General features: G+C 47.5%; 1 protein-coding gene across 1 annotated transcript in view; it reads right to left on the reverse strand.

The window, feature by feature from the left end:
- The window catches only part of LOC121580186, a 168,969-nt gene that overhangs the window by 23,375 nt on the left and 126,509 nt on the right, over positions 1-19,085 (reverse strand). The window contains exons 5-8 of the mRNA XM_041895245.2: positions 17,233-17,404; positions 15,474-15,659; positions 1,908-2,043; positions 731-828 (exon numbers count right to left, since the gene is read on the reverse strand). Of these exons, the coding sequence (XP_041751179.1) occupies positions 731-828; positions 1,908-2,043; positions 15,474-15,659; positions 17,233-17,404 (592 nt within the window). The remainder of the gene's footprint in view (positions 1-730; positions 829-1,907; positions 2,044-15,473; positions 15,660-17,232; positions 17,405-19,085) is intronic.

The following is a 19,085-nucleotide window of genomic DNA, read 5'->3' on the forward strand; positions in this document are numbered from 1 at the left end:
CAATCAATTTAATTTACCACAGGTGGACTCCATTCAAGTTGTAGAAACATCTCAAGGATGATCAATGGAAACAGGATGCACCTGAGCTCAATTTCGAGTCTCATAGAAAAGGGTCGGAATACTTATGTAAATTAGTTATTTCTGTTTGTTTTATGTTTTAGGAATTTGCAAAATATTCTAATAACCTGTTTTTGCTTTGTCATTATGGGGTATTGTGTGTAGATTGATGAGGGAAATAAACAATTTAATCAATTTTAGAATAAGGCTGTAACTTAACAAAATGTGGAAAAAGTCAAGGGGTCTGAATACTTTCCGAATGCACTGTATGTACATATCTACCTCAATTACCTCGTACCCCTGTACATCGACTCGGTACTGGTACTCTGTGTATATAGCCAAGTTATCGTTGCTCATTGTGTATTTATTGCTCGTGTTACTATCCTTCTATTATTTATATATTTTTCTCTCTGCATAAAAGTTGATTTGACCTGATTTTAATTGGTTTCTCACAAAAATTGAAATAAGGGACGCCCTGACGTAACTATAACAACAATACGTTTTGGTGAGAAGAATGGTTTTGAATCTTGAATAGAGGGAACAGCAGGGATTCCAGGGACAAGATGGATTGTGGGGACAAGATGGATTGTGGGGACAGCAGGGATTGTGGGGACAAGATGGATTGTGGGGACAGCAGGGAGGGATATGCTAGGAGAGCAGCTGGTGGCCTCACCTGTGAATTCTGGATCTGGATGGTCCCCTGGGAGAGTCCCTGGGTTAACACCTGCCCTTGCGATGTCACCATGGCAACCGGCTGATACAAGGTTCCACCTGAGGGGATAATTTGCGGTCATAAAAGTCGAGTGGCTTCTTCTTCTGTGAAAAACAGTCGGCCTCGCGCAGTTTAGACTCGAGAGCTCTATTATCTCACCCTAACACAACAATAACAACAACAACAACAACACGTAAACAAGGACGACGCAAATAAATCCAGAAACAAAAGGTGTATTCTTTCACCTCGGGGTCCTTGAGGAAGGAGTTGTTGTTTTGCTACTAATTACCACTCATTTAGATTATCTAATTATGGGTGTTAATTTTGAGTTAATTTGAGTGTTGTGATCAAAGAGAAAGCTGGAATGAGATTGATTATTCTGGGTTGAAAGGGATTTCTGGAGGGTAGGGGTAACATAATAACAAGAAACCCATAGTCACACTCTTGAGTGATATAGAACACCTTCATTAACACAAAATGTTTATTCTTAATTATATGTCAACAGCCTCTGTTTTACATAGGATATGCTGTGACCTACCAGCATGCAGTTGCTGAAAGAAGCATTGATAAATACTTAGTGCATAACATGTTTTGTGGCTAAACCTTCTCTTACCCTGTTGTTGTTTTAGATAATTCCGTTGCAAATAAATGTTGTGCAGGCAAGGTAGAACACTTAGTACAATTTGTAAATAAACTGCAACTGTTCCTGCCTATGTAACTACAATGTATAGGTAAAAGGGACAGTTGTTATAAAGTACAACGTAAAGATGTAATATTAGCAGGTTAGCGTTTTACGTCATGAATCTTGTTCTTGAGGCAGCTCTGAGAGCGGTCACGAGCTGGCACAGCCACAAAGTAATAAAATCAGATTTTAAACCTAACTTTAGCCTTAACCTTAACCTTAACCACACTGTTAACCCTAATGCCTAACTCTAACCTTAAATTATGACCAAAAAAATGCAAAATTTTGTTTTCATACGTTTTTACAAAATAGACAATTTTGACTTTCCCGTCTAGCCGAAATCGCTCAGTTCTGCTTCCAGGACAAGACTCATCCCAATAAATGATAACATGCATACTATTAGGGAAGTTGAGGTACCCATACAACTGGGTTGTGGAAGGTGGAAAGGCTTCTCACCTGACACCACCTGGGAGTTGATGGTAGTCATGGCAATGTTGCCCTGTTGCAGGGTCCCGGTGGGCACCATGATGCCCGAGGAGTTGACAGAGCTGGAGACTGATGTCATGGACGGAGAGGACGTCTGGAGGAGGTCCTGGTGAGGTCAGAGGTCATAAGAAGAGAGGGAACAAGTGAGGGGTCTGAGAAGGGTGGTTGAGGACGTACTGAATGTTGCAGATAGAAATGCAATGAATAGAGCTGACATGACTCATTATTGCAACATGTAGGAGACACATGTCTGTTCTTCAAAATGTATTTGTATCAAAACATTCCACGTTGTACACTACTGAATACGGCTCAGACGTTTGAACACAAATATAATGGCCTTTCAGAAAAACAAAACAGGCAGTCAAGTCAGCAGATAAAATCATGTTTGAATGTAATTGTTCAAACTAATTGGAAAGTTTTATAAAGGATGTCCATTCCAAAAACCACCAGGCATCCAGGGTGTATAAATTCTTAAATGAAAAAACAAGGGGACTACACCTTCCGTTAAGGAAAAAATGCGGTAAAGATTTGAAGATGAATATACAAGAAAAATGTAGTCTTAAACACAAATGGTTTAGTATAATATAATTAATATAACTTATTGAACTCCCTCTAAAATTTACAAGGCAAAAATGACAACCACCAGCAAATGTTGGAGATGTAAATCAGATGATCCTGGGCTTGTGTCCTAAGTTGGTCAAGTTTCCTAATAATTAAAGAAAAGCATTGTAAATTTGAATTTTGTAAAGTTAGTCTTCTGGCAATTACAACTTAGATAGAAAGCTACTGAGGATGGTAGCTGACTCTATAGCCACTCTTATCTGTCATACGTTTAATCTGAGCCTAGAGGAAAGTGTTTGTCTTCATGCCTGGAGGGAAGCCAAAGTCATTCCGCTACCCAAGAGTGGTAAAGCAGACCTATCAGCTTGCTGCCAGCTCTTAGCAAACTGTTGGAAGAAATTGTGTTTGAGACAATGCTATTTCTCTGTAAACAAATTAACAACAGACTTTCAGAATGGTGATATAGAAGGGCACTCAACATGTACGCCACTGACACAAATTACTGATGATTGGTTGAAAGAAATTGATAATAAGAAGATTGTGGGAGCTGTACTGTTAGTTTTCAGTGCAGTCTTTGATATTATTGACCATAACCTGTTGTTGAGAAAACATACAGTACCAGTCAAAAGTTTGGACTCATCTACTCATTCAAGGGTTTTTCTTTGTTTTTACCATTTTCTACATTGTAGAATAATAGTGAAGACATCAAAACTATGAAATAACACATATGGAATCATGTTGTTAAACAAATCAAAATATATTTCATATTTGAGATTCTTCAAATAGCCACCCTTTGCCTTGATAACAGCTTTGCACACTCTTGGCATTCTCTCAACCAGCTTCACCTGGAATGCTTTTCCAACAGTCTTGAAGGAGTTCCCACATATTCTGAGCACTTGTTGGCTGCTTTTCCTTCACTCTGCCGTCCGACTCATCCCAAACCATCTCAATTGGGTTGAGGTCGGGGGATTGTGGAGGCCAGGTCATCTGATGCAGCACTCCATCACTCTCCTTCTTGGTAAAATAGCCCTTACACAGCCTGGAGGTGTGTTGGGTCATTGCCCTGTTGAAAAACAAATGATAGTCCCACTAAGCCCAAACCAGATGGGATGGCGTACCGCTGCAGAATGCTGTGGTAGCCATGCTGGTTAAGTGTGCCTTGAATTCTAAATAAATCACAGACAGCATCACCAGCAAATTACCCCCACACCATAACACCTCCTCCTCCATGCTTTACGGTGGGAACTACACATGTGGAGATCATCCGTTCACCCACACTGCGTCTCACAAAGACACGGCAGTTGGAACCAAAAATCTCAAATTTGGACTCCAGATCATAGGACAAATTTCCACCAGTCTAATGTCCATTCCTCATGTTTCTTGGCCCAAACAGGTCTCTTCTTCTTATTGGTGTCCTTTAGTACTGGTTTCTTTGCAGCAATTCGACCATGAAGGACTGATTCACACAGTCCCCTCTGAACAGTTGATGTTTAGATGTGTCTGTGACTTGAACTCTGTGAAGCATTTATTTGGGCTGCAATTTCTGAGGCTGGTAACTCTAATGAACTTAACCTCTGCAGCAGAGGTAACTCTGGGTCTTCCATTCCTGTGGCGGTCCTCATGAGAGCCAGTTTCAACATAGCGCTTGATGGTTTTTGCAACTGCACTTGAAGAAACTTTCAAAGTTCTTGAAATGTTTCGTATTGACTAACCTTCATGTCTTAAAGTAATGATGGACTGTCGTTTCTCTTTGCTTATTTGAGCTGTTCTTGCCATAATATGGACTTGGTCTTTTACCAAATAGGGCTATCTTCTGTATACCCCCCCTACCTTGTAACAACACAACTGATCGGCTCAAACGCATTAAGAAGGAAAGAAATTCCACAAATTAACTTTTAAGAAGGCACACCTGTTAATTGAAATGCATTCCAAGTGACTACCTCATGAAGCTGGTTGAGAGAATGCCAAGAATGTGCAAAGCTGTCATCAAGGCGAAGGGTGGCTATTTGAAGAATCTCAAATATAGCATATATTTTGATATTGTCACGGTTCCCTCAGACAGAACCCAGAAGCAGACCAGGACAAGGAGAGTTGAACGAAGGTGAGGGTTTATTACAGATTCAAAAAAGGTGCAGGATAATCCAGGGAACAGAGCGGGCGGCGTGGATGAGTTGTTGAGGGTGCAGTTGTTGGTCCAATGATGGCTCGGCAGCCGCCGACCATCAGGCAGAGGTAGGGTGAGGGTTCCCGGACGAGTGACTGGAGATGGAACAAAAACGGAGGTAAGTCAACAATAAACCAACAAGGTACAAAACAACAAAACTAACGCTAGAAGCTCTAGGACTGATACTCTGATAAACCTACTGTTCATGGCTAACGATCCGGCAGGAACTGGATGTTTGGCCAGAGCCTAAGAAGGGTGATGATCAGGACCAGGTGTGCAGATTGCTGATGGGATGCAGGTGCGGAAAACAAGAGAGCTCCCCGGAGCGTTCCCGAACCCTCGGGAAACTGGAGATCACGAACAGGAAAAACTAGTCACCAGACAGGACCCGACTCAGACTGCCGGGATCGTTACAGTACCCCCCCTCCGGCAAACGCCACCGGGCGGACCTCCCGGAGCGCCAGGATGGAGGCGGTAGAAATCACTGATGAGGTCAGCATCTAGGACCTGTCGCCGCGGAATCCAACTCCTCTCTTCAGGACCATACCCTCCCAGTCCACGAGATACTGGAAACCCCGGCCCCGCCGTCTGGAATCCATGATGCGACGCACCGTGTAGGCAGGACCACCTCCGATCATCCGAGGAGGAGGAGGAGGAGGCGGAGGAGGCAACAGAGGACTGAGGAAGACAGGCTTGAGGCAGGAGACATGAAAGGTGGGATGGACTCTGAGCGTCCTCGGTAGTTTGAGTCGAACTGCCACTGGATTGATCACCTTCTCCACCACAAACGGACCAATGAACTTCGGTAACAACTTCCTAGACTCAGTCCGTAAGGAAGATCCCGTGTGGCCAACCAGACCCTATCTCCGATGGTGTAGGTGGGAGCGGGGATCCGGCGACGTTCGCCTGGAGCTGATACCGGTCCGAAACTCTAAGGAGTGCCTTTCTGGCCCGATGCCAGGTCCGGTGGCAACGACGAATATGGGCCTGAACAGAAGGCACTGAGAGCTCCTTCTCCTGAGAAGGGAACAAGGGAGGTTGGTAGCCATACAGGCACTGGAAGGGAGACATCCCAGTGGCAGATGTAGGGAGAGTATTGTGGGCATACTCAACCCAAGGCAACTGAGAGACCCAGGAGGTGGGGTTGGAAGAGACCAGACAGCGTAGCGTGGATTCCATCTTCTGGTTGGCTCTCTCCGCCTGACCATTGGATTGGGGGTGAAAACCAGATGTGAGACTGACTGTAGCTCCAATGGCCAAACAGAAGGACTTCCAGACAGCAGAGGTAAACTGAGGGCCACGGTCGGAAACGATATCACTGGGCAAACCGTGGACCCTGAAAACCTCCCCTAACCAGGATCTCGGACGTCTCTCGAGGCAGAGGGAAGCTTGGCAATAGGCACAAAGTGGGCGAACTTGCTGAATCTGTCCACGATAGTCAGAACGACCGTGTTCCCCTCAGAAGCGGGCAACCCAGTGACGAAGTCCAGGGCCAGATGCGACCATGGTCGCGGGGAATAGGAAGGGGTGAAGTAGTCCAGAGCTGGGCCGATTGGTACTCTTATTCTGCGCACACACTGGACAGGCAGCAACAAAACCCCGAGTATCCTCGGCCATGGCAAGCCACCAAAAAGCGTCTGCGAAGAAACGCCATTGTCCGAGCCACGCCAGGGTGACAAGCCATCTTACTGGCGTGGGACCATTTGAGGACAGCAGGACGAACCGACTCAGGCACAAACAACCGACCCGGGTGGACCGTTACCGGGACCGGGCTGAGTCCGAAGGGCCGCCAGCACCTCCTCCTCAATCTTCCACATAACTGCTCCCACGACGCAGTTCCGGGGGAGAATTGTCTCGGTCTTGGACCCACTCTCCTCCGTCTTGGAGAACATCCGGGACAAGGCGTCCGCCTTGCCGTTCTTAGATCCAGGTCGGAACGTCAGGACAAACTTGAATCGTCCGAAAAACAACGCCCACCTGGCCTGACGGGAGTTGAGACGTTTAGCCGATTGCACGTAAGCAAGATTCTTGTGGTCAGTCCAGACAATAAACGGTTGCTCCGCCCCTCCAACCAGTGGCGCCACTCCTCCAAGGCAAGTTTCACCGCGAGAAGCTCCCGGTTACCCACATCGTAATTCCTCTCCGCAGGCGAAAGGCGGCGAGTAGTAGGCGCAGGGATGGAGTTTACTGTCCGTGGAGCATCGCTGCGACAGGATGGCGCCAACTCCCACATCAGACGCGTCCACTTCAACGGCGAACTGACGGGCCGTGTCCGGTTGAGAGAGAATCGGTGCGTTGGTGAATCGCCTCTTCAAATCCAGAAACGCTCGATCCGCCTCCGGATTCCACTTGAAGGTCCTGATACTGGAAGTCAAGGCAGTTAATGGAGCGGCCACACGGCTGTAATCCCGGATGAATCTGCGGTAGAAATTCGCAAACCCCAAAAATCTCTGGAGCTGCAATCTCGTGCCGGGCTGGGCCCATTCCAGAACCGCTCTAACCTTCTCCTGGTCCATCCTAATCTCTCCCCTGGAGATGATGTACCCGAGAAAGGATGTCGTGTGGGCGTGAAACTCGCACTTCTCGGCCTTCACGAACAGGCGATTCTCCAACAATCGCTGCAGAACCTGCCGGACATGCTGGACGTGGTCGGAAGGTTCCTTCGAGAAGATCAGGAATGTCATCCAGGTAAACAAACACAAAGAGACCGATCATATCTCTCAGGACGTCGTTCACCATACTCTGGAATACCGCTGGAGCATTGGTCAGTCCAAACGGCATCACCTGATACTCGAAGTGACCCATCGGTGTATTGAAACCCGTCAACCACTCGTCCCCTCTCTGATCCGGACCAGGTGATACGCATTGCGTAGGTCTAGCTTGGTGAACACCGTAGCACCCTGTAAGGAGTCGAAGGCAGAACTCATCAAGGGCAGGGGATACTTGTTCTTGACCGTGATGTCATTCAACCCCCCGATAATCAATACACGGTCGAAGAGAGCCATCCTTCTTACCCACAAAGAAGAATCCTGCCCCCAGGGGTGATGACGAGGGACGAACGAGACCAGCAGCTAGGGACTCCTTGATGTAGGTCTCCAACGCCTCACGTTCAGGTCGGGAGATACTGTATAACCTTCCCTTGGGGTAGACAGCTCCAGGAACCAGGTTGATGGCACAATCATATGGTCGGTGGGGAGGGAGTGACAGAGCCTTCTGCTTACTGAAAACTTCCCCAAATCGTGATATGTCTCGGGAACCAGGGACAAATCTGGGGGTTTAGCCTCAATCACCTGACTGGGAACCGAATGGGGCAGGCAGTCTTGAGACAGTTAGCATGACAATCAAGGCTCCAACTCGTTACCTTGCCCGTCACCCAATCGAACGTGGGATTGTGTTCCTTCAGCCAGGGGTATCCAAGGACCAGAGGAACATGGGAAGACGGCAGAATGAAGAATGAAATCATCTCAGAATGATTCCCCGACAACCGCATCTTAACTCGGTTCAGTCCTCATCGTGATACGTGCCAGACTACTGCCGTTCAGAGTGGTCGCTTCAATGGCTTCCGGCAATTGCTCCTTGGAAAGCCCCAGCTGTTCCACCAACTCGGCATCAAGAAAGCTTCCATCGGCACCTGAATCGATAAAAGCGTTAAGCGCTAAGCTCTGATTCCTGTTCACAAGGGTAGCCGGGAAACGGGGTCTGACAGAGGTACTGAGAGGTTGAAACTGGCTCGCTAAAAGTCCTCCCAACTTTAGCGAGCCGGGCAGTTTGACGACCGCCGGGAACAAGTGGAGATGTAATGTCCCGAGCTACCACAGTAGAGGCAGCAGTTGGTCTTACGTCTATGTTGACGCTCCTCCTTGGTTAACCCGTGCCGCCCCACTTGCATGGGTTCAGAATCGGGAGAGAGGACCTCTCCACTAATCCATTGTGGTGGAGAATGATCGACGTGTTCTGGTCCACCACCCGACCCGACTGGGAACTGAGAAGCTGATCGATTGGACGGACCCCATTGCTTCTCCCTCCTTCGCTCTCGGACTCGATTATCCACCCCGAATAGACAAGGCTACCAAGCTGTCCAGGTCACTAGGCTCCGGATAGGAGATCAACTCATCCTTGAGCTGCTCCGACAGACCCTGGTAAAGGCCGCTTGCAGAGACTCCTCGTTCCACCCACTCTCCACCGCCAACGTCTTGAACTCGATCACGAAGTCGGCCACGCTGCGAGTTCCTTGGTGAAGCGAAAACAGGCGCCTAGCTGCGTCCCTTCCTCGGACGGAATGGTCGAAGAGCTTCCTCATCTCGGCCGTGAACCCCTGGTATGAAGCCATGCAGGGGTCTTGTCGTTCCCAAACGGCTGAAGCCCACTCCAGCGCTCGACCACGCAGCAACGCAATCACAAAGGCTATCCTAGCCTTGTCTGTGGCATAAGAGTAGGGCTGTAGATCGAACACTAATCCACACTGCATAAGGAAGGAACGGCATCTTCCCAGCTCCCCCTCATATCTATCCGGCGTCGGAACCTCGGGCTCACGGAAGGACACAGCTCCAGAAGCGGCAGGCGAGATGGGTGAAACCGGTAGTGGATCCTCCACCGGAAACTTGCGTTGGTTCTGGACCTCCGTCAGACCGGTAGAAAGGTTCCGAACTGACAACGCGATCTCCTGTAGTACCGTGCTATGATGGCCCAACATCTTCTCCTGATGGGTAATGGCATGGCGAACAGAGTCCAGGTCCGCTGGGTTCATTACTGGCCGGATCGTTCTGTCACGGTTCCCTCAGACAGAACCCAGAAGCAGACCAGGACAAGGAGAGTTGAACGAAGGGTGAGGGTTTATTACAGATTCAACAAAGGTGCAGGATAATCCAGGGAACAGAGCGAGGCGGCGTGGATGAGTTGTTGAGGGTGCAGTTGTTGGTCCAATGATGGCTCGGCAGCCGCCGACCATCAGGCAGAGGTAGGGTGAGGGTTCCGGACGAGTGACTGGAGATGGAACAAAAACGGAGGTAAGTCAACAATAAACCAACAAGGTACAAAACAACAAAACTAACGCTAGAAGCTCTAGGACTGATACTCTGATAAACCTACTGTTCATGGCTAACGATCCGGCAGGAACTGGATGTTTGGCCAGAGCCTAAGAAGGGTGATGATCAGGACCAGGTGTGCAGATTGCTGATGGGATGCAGGTGCGGAAAACAAGAGAGCTCCCCGGAGCGTTCCCGAACCCTCGGGAAACTGGAGATCACGAACAGGAAAAACTAGTCACCAGACAGGACCCGACTCAGACTGCCGGGATCGTTACAGATATGTTTAACACTTCTTTGTTTACTACATGATTCCATATGTGTTATTCGATAGTTTTGATGTCTTCACTATTATTTTACATAAAAATAGTAAAAATAAAGAAAAACACTTGATTGAGTAGGTGTGTCCAAACTTTTGACTGGTAGTGTATGTGTTATGTCTTTTCAACCTCTGCCATATTGTGGATTCAAAGCTATCTATCTAATGGAATCTTCTCTAATGTCAAACATGTAAAGTGTGGTGTACCGCAGGGCAGCTCTCTAGGCCCTCTACACTTTTCTATTTTTTACCAATGACATGCCACTGGCATTAAACAAAGCCTGTGTGTCCATGTATGCTGATGATTCAACCATATCAGCATCCACAGCTAATGAAGTCACTGAAACCCTTAACAAACGGTTGCAGTCAGTTTTGGAATGGGTGGCCAGTAATAAACTGCTTCTGAACATAGTATTTCATTTAGGGAATGATTTGGTACAAATCATTCCCTAAATGTTAGACCTCAGCTGAATCTGGTAATGAATGGTGTGACTGTTGAACAAGTTGAGGAGACTAAATTACTTGGTTTTACCTTAGATTGTAAACTGTCATGGTCAAAACATATAGATTCAATGGTTGTAAAGATGGGGAGTGATCTGTCTGTAATAAAGAAATGCTCTGCTTTTTTGAAACCACACTCCACAAAGCAAGTCCTGCAGTCTCTAGTTTTGTCTTATCTTGATATTGTCCAGTCATATGGTCAAGTGATGTAAAGAAAGACCTAGTTAAGTTGCAGCTTGCCCAGAACAGAGTGGTACGTCTTGCTCTTAAATGTAATCAGAAGGCTAATATCAATAATATGCTTGTGTCACGATCGTTCAAGGAAGTGACGGACCAAGGCGCAGCGTGGTAAGCGTACATTTTATTTAATTAACGTACTTAACACACACGAACAAAAACAACAAACCAAACGATACGTGAAGTCCTAGGTTAACACCAAAACAAACCATATGGAACAAGATCCCACAATGACTAGTGCCAAACATGCTGCCTAAGTATTGTCCCCAATCAGAGACAACGAGAAACAGCTGCCTCTGATTGGGAACCACCCTGGCCAACATAGATCTACACGATCTAGATCAACAACATAGAAAATACAACATAGACACTACACACCCTGGCTCAACATTTATGAGTCCCCAGAGCCAGGGCGTGACAGTACCCCCAAAGGCGCGGACTGTGACCGCGCCACACAAACACAAGAGGGTAGGGGCTGGGTGGGCATTCCGCCTCGGAGGCGGATCCGGCTCCGGGCGTGACCACCACCTTTTCTCCACCTCCCCGTTGCGCCCCTGGTCTGGTCTGGCCCCGCTGACTGGAGCTGGACTGGACACCGGTGGAGCGGATTGCTCAGGCTCCGGAGTGGAGCAGCTGACCGGTGCCGGACCAGGCACCGGTGAAACAGGCATGGGCCATGCCGGACTGGACACACGCACCACTGGCTTGGTGCGGGGAGCAGGAACGGGCAGGACCGGGCTGACGACGCGCACCACTGGCTTGGTGCGGGGAGCAGGAACGGGCCGGACCGGGATGACGACGCGCACCACTGGCTTAGTGCGAAGGGACAGGAACAGGCCGGACCGGGCTGGCGACGCGCACCACTGGCTTGGTGCGGGGAGCAGGAACGGGCCGGACCGGGCTGGCGATGCACACCACTGGCTTGGTGCGAGGGACAGGAACAGGCCGGACCGGGCCGACGACGCGCACCCCTGGCTTGGTGTGGGGAGTAGGAACAGGCCGGACCGGGCTGACGACGCGCACCACTAGTTTGGTGCGGGGAGCAGGAACAGGCCGGACCGGGCTGACGACGCGCACCACTGGCTTGGTGCGGGGAGCAGGAACAGGCCGGACCGGGCTGGCGACGCGCACCACTGGCTTGGTGCGGGGAGCAGGAACAGGACGGGCTGGACTGGGAACACGCACCATTGGCTTGGTGCGGGGAGCAGGAACAGGCCGGGCTGGACTGGGAACACGCACCATTGGCTTGGTGCGGGGAGCAGGAACAGGCCGGGCTGGACTGGGAACACGCACCATTGGCTTGGTGCGGGGAGCCGGAACGGGCCGGGCCGGACTGTGGATACGCACCACTGGCTTGGTGCGGGGAGCAGGAACGGGCCAGGCCGGACTGGGAACACGCACCACTTGCTTAGTGCGAGGAGCAGGAACGGGTCGGGCCGTACTGGGAACACGCACCACTAACTAGTGCGGGGAGCAGGAACGGGCCGGACCGTACTGGGAACACACACCACTGGCCTTGTGCGGGAAGCAGGAATGGGTCGAGCCGTACTGGGAACACGCACCACTAACTTAGTGCGGGGAGCAGGAACGGGCCGGACCGTACTGGGAACACACACCACTGGCCTTGTGCGGGAAGCAGGAATGGGTCGAGCCGTACTGGGAACACGCACCACTGGCTTAGTGCGGGGATCAGGAACGGGCCGGACCGGACTGGTGACACACACCACTTGCTTGGTGTGAGGAGCGGGACTGGGTTTCCTTATAAACCTCCGCTCCCTCTGCTGCCTAACCAGCTCCTCTCGCCGTGCCTCTACATTCTCCTTCTCCCTTAACGCCTCCTGTAGCTCCTCCCTCTGACCAATTAACTCCTGCTCCCTCTGGACCAATAGCCCCCGTAACCTGGTGGCCTCCTCTCCTAGTCTGCAGATACGCCCTGTCGCTGCCTGCTGCTGCCCCGTCGTCCACGCCGTGTGCCCCCCCAAAAAAATTTATTGGGGTTGCCTCTTGGGTGTCCGTCGTCGGCACGGTTGGCGCCGTTTCTCCTCTCCTGCCTGGGCATTTTCATTCATCGCCCTCCGGTAACAGACGGCCTCCTCCTCCGTGATTCTCCCCCAACCGAGGAGGACATCTACTAACGTAACCTCCGGCGTTTGCTCCTGGACACGCTGCTTGGTCCTCTTTTGGTGGGATCTTCTGTCACGATCGTTCAAGGAAGTGACAGACCAAGCGCGAGCGTGGTAGCGTACATTTTATTTAATTAACGTTTAACACACACGAACAAACACAACAAACCAAACGATACGTGAAGTCATAGGTTAACACCAAAACAAACCATACGGAACAAGATCCCACAATGACTAGTGCCAAACATGCTGCCTAAGTATTGTCCCCAATCAGAGACAATGAGAAACAGCTGCCTCTGATTGGGAACCACCCTGGCCAACATAGATCTACACGATCTAGATCAACAACATAGAAAATACAACATAGACACTACACACCCTGGCTCAACATTTAAGAGTCCCCAGAGCCAGGGCGTGACAGCATGCCAGTCTCTCTTGGCTAAGAGTTGAGGAAAGACTGACTGCATCACTTCTTGCTTCATAAGAAACATTGTGTTGGAAATTAAAAACACATTTTATAGTCAACTTAAATGTTTTACAAACCCTCCCATACCTTGGACGACGCTGGACCAATTGTGCGCCGCCCATGGGTGTCCCAGTCGCGGCAGGCTGCGACAGAGCCTGGACTCGAACCAGGATCTCTAGTAGACCACTGCGCCACTCGGGAGTGCCTACACACAGCACTGATACACTTACCCCACCAGACATGCCACCAGGGGTCTTTTCACAGTCCCCAGGTCCAGAACAAATTCAAGGAAACGTACAGTATTATACAGAGCCATGAGTGCATGGAACTCCCTTCAATCTCATATAGTGCAAGTGAACAGCAAACCTGGTTTCAATAAATAAATAAAGCAACACCTCACGGCACAACGCCTCTCCTCCATCTGACCTACTTATTTTGTGTATGTACTGACATGTAACTGATAGATGCACACACACGCACACTACATGTTCATGTTTTTAAATGTATCTATACTGAACAAAACTAAAAATGCAACATGTAAAGAGTTGGTCCCATGTTTCATGAGCTGAAATAAAAGATCCCACAAATTTGACATATGCACAAAAAGCTTATTTCTCAAAAGTTCTGTGCACAAATTTGTTTACATCCCTGTTAGTGAGCATTTCTCCTTTGCCAAGATAATCCATCCACATGACAGGTGTGGCATATCAAGAAGCTGATTAAACAGAATGATCATTACACAGGTGCACCTTGTGCTGGGGACAATAAAAGGCCACTCCAAAATGTGCAGTTTTGGCACACAACACAATGCCACAGATGTCTCAAGGGAGTGTACAATTGGCATGCTGACTGCAGGAATGTCCACCAGAGCTGTTGCCAGAGAATGTAATTTTCATTTCCCTACCACAATCTGCCTCCAACGTTGTTTTAGAATATTTGGCAGTACGTCCAACTGGCCTCACAACCGCAGACCACGTGTAACCACGCTGGCCCAGGACCTCCATATCTGGTTTCTACACCTGCGGGATCGTCTGAGACCAGCCACCCAGACAGCTGATGAAACTGAGGAGTATTTTGTCTGTAATAAAGCCCTTTTGTAGGGAAAACCTCATTCTGATTGGCTGGGCCTGGCTCCCCAGTGGGTGGGCCTGACTCCCAAGTGGGTGGGCCTATGCCCTCCCAGGCCCACCCATGGCTGCGCCCCTGCCCAGTCAAATGAAATCCATAGATTAGGACCTTTATTTATTTTAATTGACTGATTTCCTTATATGAACTGTAACTCAGTAAAATCGTTGAAACGGTTGCATGTTGTGTTTATATTTTTGTTCAGTATAAAATGTAAAGCATTTTGTCTGTATTATCTTTTTCGTTATGTGTCGGAATGCAGTAAGACTACCTGTCGGCATTGGCGTCGGCTAATGGGGCTCCTAATAAATCAAATCAAACCCTATTGGAAAATAATATTCTCTCTATTTCAAGGAGCAATAGAAAATAGACTACACACAAATGCAGCCTTTATCTTGCTGGGAATTAAACTCCCGGAAAATTCACCAAATGCTTCCATGCTCAGGACACTAACTCTCATTGCTAAAATGGTCATTTTAAGGCATTGGAAAGAGGAGCAGCCACCCTCATTTGCAGAATGGCTCCAACTGTCAATGAACTCTGTCAAATTTGAGATAACTATTGCAAATGTACAGAATACGAAAAAAATATGTTTCAAGTTACTTTCTTAGAGTGAACGAAAACTGGGGGAAATGTATGTAATTTTTATTAAAATAAAAAAATAAAAGTCGAAACATGACAAATGCAGTTGGCTCTTTCTAAGTGCATACCAGATACATTCTGTTTAGAGTGCATATGTGCACCAGTGCACATATCCCATGTCATTTCAACGTCTAGTTTTGATTTAATTTTGTTTGAGTTGTCAACTAACGTCAATTAGACGTGAAATCAACAACCAAAATTCACGATGTCATTGGATTTAGGTTAAAAATATGAAATTCCCTTACGTTGATGACTTTTGCAAATCCAATCAGTTTTCCACGCTAATTCAATGTCATCACATTATATATATATTTTTAAATGACATGGAAACAACGTTGATTCAATCCGTTTTTTTGTGTGTGTCCATCTCTTACCTGCTGCAGGCTAATCGAGGTGTGCGAGGGCGAGTAGGGCCCGCCCAGGTCGTTGCGGAGCAGGTTGTCGCTGTGCATCTTGGTCTTGAGGCAAGTGATGTAGCGGTTGCAGAAGTCCTTGCAAAGCTCGTTAACCTTCTCCAGTTCCAGCAGGTGGATCCTCAGCACCTGGATGGCCTTCACCATCTGAGGAGAGAGAGAGCAAAATAAGCAGGCTTATTGACTGAGGAAAGGAGGAGGCTATATGCTAGCCTTCATGCTAGTCTGAGCTAGCTCAACTTTAGCTAGCTCCATTGTTGCTTTCTACAGCTTTAAAAAGGTGTAACCATAGCACCTGGATGGCCTTCACCATCTGAGGAGAGAGAGACAAAGCCAGCAGGCTAAATGACTGAGGGAGTAGGCTACCTGCTACATGCTAGCCTGAATGCTAGGCTGGCTCAACATTGACTAGCTCAATGGTTGCCTTCTCCAGTTTGAACCAAAGGTATATAAATAATCAATAATTGGCAATGGATGCCACGAGAAATCCCCAGGGGCTAGGGTTTGTTTCTGGACAGACCCCTTGTGTGCCTTGTAGATGATGTGCTGGCCCTAGTCAGTCAGTCCCTGAACGTTCTCAGATAGCCCTTGACATAACACTTGCTAATCCATGACCCTCTCAAAATTTTCCCAACCAGGATTCCCCTTCCAGTGCTCACTCTCTCAAAGTCAGCACAGAATCGGGGCCTTGTGCCATCTCGGCCAGTCAGCTTCAGCTTACTGTCCTGTGGAAGAGTTAGTGTGTGCTGGGGCCAGCCCCCGACCGGCGCCTCGTAAAGCAAACAGATGCGGGGTTAATTAACTGCCTCACCACTTGTCGCCGAGCACCCCCATAATGATGAGAGCCAACCTTCTCTCTCTCTCTCCCCCTCTCTCTCTCTCTCTCTGTCTCTCTCTCACTCACTCACTCACTCACTCACTCACTCACTCACTCACTCACTCTCTCTCTAGCCACCCTCCCTATTTCTCCTAATTTCTAATTACTGCTAGCTGTCATAGAAGGGTGGGAGGGAGAGCATGAGGGGAAAAGAGAGAAAGGGTGAATAGAAATAGATATTGAGAGAGACAAAGGAGGAAAGAAAGAGGAGGTACAAGAGGGAGGGGGTAGAGGTAGTCTGTGAGAGAGAGAGAGAGAGAGAGAGAGAGAGAGAGAGAGAGAGAGAGAGAGAGAGAGAGAGAGAGAGATAATTGAAGAGAGAACCGTGTACATGAGAAAGGGTGAGAGAGAAAATAAGACAACTTTATAGTGAGTGGGACCTGAAAGGGATAACTAACAGAGCTTCCTAACGTTGAGGAGGCATCTCAGTAGTCTAGCGTGGCTTCCTAACGTTGAGGAGGCATCTCAGTAGTCTAGCGTGGCTTCCTAACGTTGAGGAGGCATCTCAGTAGTCTAGTGTGGCTTCCTAATGTTGAGGAGGCATCTCAGTAGTCTAGCATGGCTTCCTGAAATTGTGGAGGCATCTCAGTAGTCTAGCGTGGCTTACTAATGTTGAGGAGGCATCTCAGTAGTCCAGCGTGGCTTACTAATGTTGAGGAGGCATCTCAGTAGTCCAACGTGGTGTACTAATGTTGAGGATGAATTGCTCCCTCTACTGGTGGAGGAAGTCATTACAGTATGACTATTGCGATAACTGCTCAATATTAGGAAGCCATATTAGACTTTTGAGATGCTTCAAATCCAAGTTGGACTACTTAGATGGCCCCCAGGCAGGGTACTAACCAGGTTGTCCAGCTCGGGGTCCTCGCTGAAGAACGGCTTGTGGTCCTGCTCCTGCTGGTGGACAAAGTTCTCGATGTCCACATCGAAGCTGGCAGAGGTGATGCACTCAGAGCCCTGGGTGGCCTGCTCACACTTCTCAAACAGCAGGGCCAGCAGTGGGAACAGAGGGTGTCTGGAAGGATAGGAGAAGAAAGGAAGTAGTTAAACTTCATAACTGCTCTAGCTGTATCTTGATAGCCGTATAAGTAGTAGTTCCAGGTACAAAGAGGAAAAACATCTCTGTTTGAGAAGAAGTTGCATCGGTATTGGCGTATTTGAGGTGTGTGTATCATGTTAACAGACTGAGGCCGTTATTCAATCCGATCGCACTTTTTCGACAATGGTCTTTTAAAGGCAATGTTCCCGTGTTCGCTGAGACCACATTCACAGTAAACACTGCATATGTCGGTTCAATCGGAAATTACCTTTAAATGGCGCATTGTCCCAATGTGCGATCGGATTCAATCCCGGCCTGAGTGGGAAGTTTAGTTGTGCATTGCGTGCTAACTACAGCATGTTGTACTGCAACAATGCTCTGTTTTACCACCAGGAACTGCATTAGCAAGTTAACTTGATTGTTAACTCAACAGACAAATGCAACAGACAAAGAAAACGGTAGACAATGAGATAACAAGGTACATAATTAGATCCCACTGGGCACAAACTAGTTGAATCACTGTTGTTTCAATGTAATTTGTCAACATATTGTGATGTTGAATCTATGTTTGAAACACATTTGGATTTGCAAAAAGTAATCAACCAGTACAGTTTTCATTTGATTTCAACCACCGTTGCAAACATTGAAATTAGGGTAAAACTTCAACTTAAATACAATTACTTAACGTGACTAACAGGTTGTTACATCAATCTAATTTCAACGTAATCATCAAAACGATGTACTGTATACGTTGAAATTACATTGAAAATTCCACGTAGAATGGTTAAAAATCTCACGTAGAATCTACGTGGAAATTGCAGCACAATTTATGTCATGCAACATCAGATCAATTCTTTTTATGACCATGTTGTTCTTTCTGCTTGCATTTTGTATTCATATTGATGTGTGTATTTTCTGTAATTTATGTCATTCAGGGCTCATCTGTAAAAGGTCTTGGTCTTAGTATGACTCCCAGATAAAAAAATAAGTTGAAAAAATAATATATATTCTGTATATTGGGTGGATGAAATGATGTTGAATTTCATATTTGATTAGACATATTTTATTTGACATGCCATCAACCTAAATAAAGAGATGCCCATATTGAAATAGAATCTGAAGCCTCAGTCCAACGATTCCTGCCTGAACAGTGACTCCTTATTGGTATATGAGGGGACATGTACCATCCAGATGACTACCTCTATGTACCCTGCTTAGCTTTGGAAACAAGTTGTGTTAGTTTCTGCTGAGCTATCATGTCAACACATATGGACACACATTGACTCGGTACCGGTACCCCCTGTATATAGCCTCGCTATTGCTATTTTACTGCTGCTCTTTAAATATTTAATTATATTATTTCTTAAAACTGCATTGTTGGTTAAGGGCTTGTAAGTAAGGATTTCACTGTTGTATTCGGCGCATGTGACAAATACAATTTTATTAAATTGTATTTGATCAGCTTCCATACTCATTTGCATAACTATGCTCTGAACTCCTCTAACTTGTTTTACACAAGCTACAGTGAGGGAAAAAATATTTGATCCCCTGCTGATACGTTTGCCCACTGACAAAGAAATTATCAGTCTATAATTTTAATGGTATGTTTATTTGAACAGTGAGAGACAGAATAACAACAACAAAATCCAGAAAAACG

Source organism: Coregonus clupeaformis, chromosome 13 (assembly GCF_020615455.1).
Source record: "Coregonus clupeaformis isolate EN_2021a chromosome 13, ASM2061545v1, whole genome shotgun sequence".
NCBI classification, from domain to species: domain Eukaryota; kingdom Metazoa; phylum Chordata; class Actinopteri; order Salmoniformes; family Salmonidae; genus Coregonus; species Coregonus clupeaformis.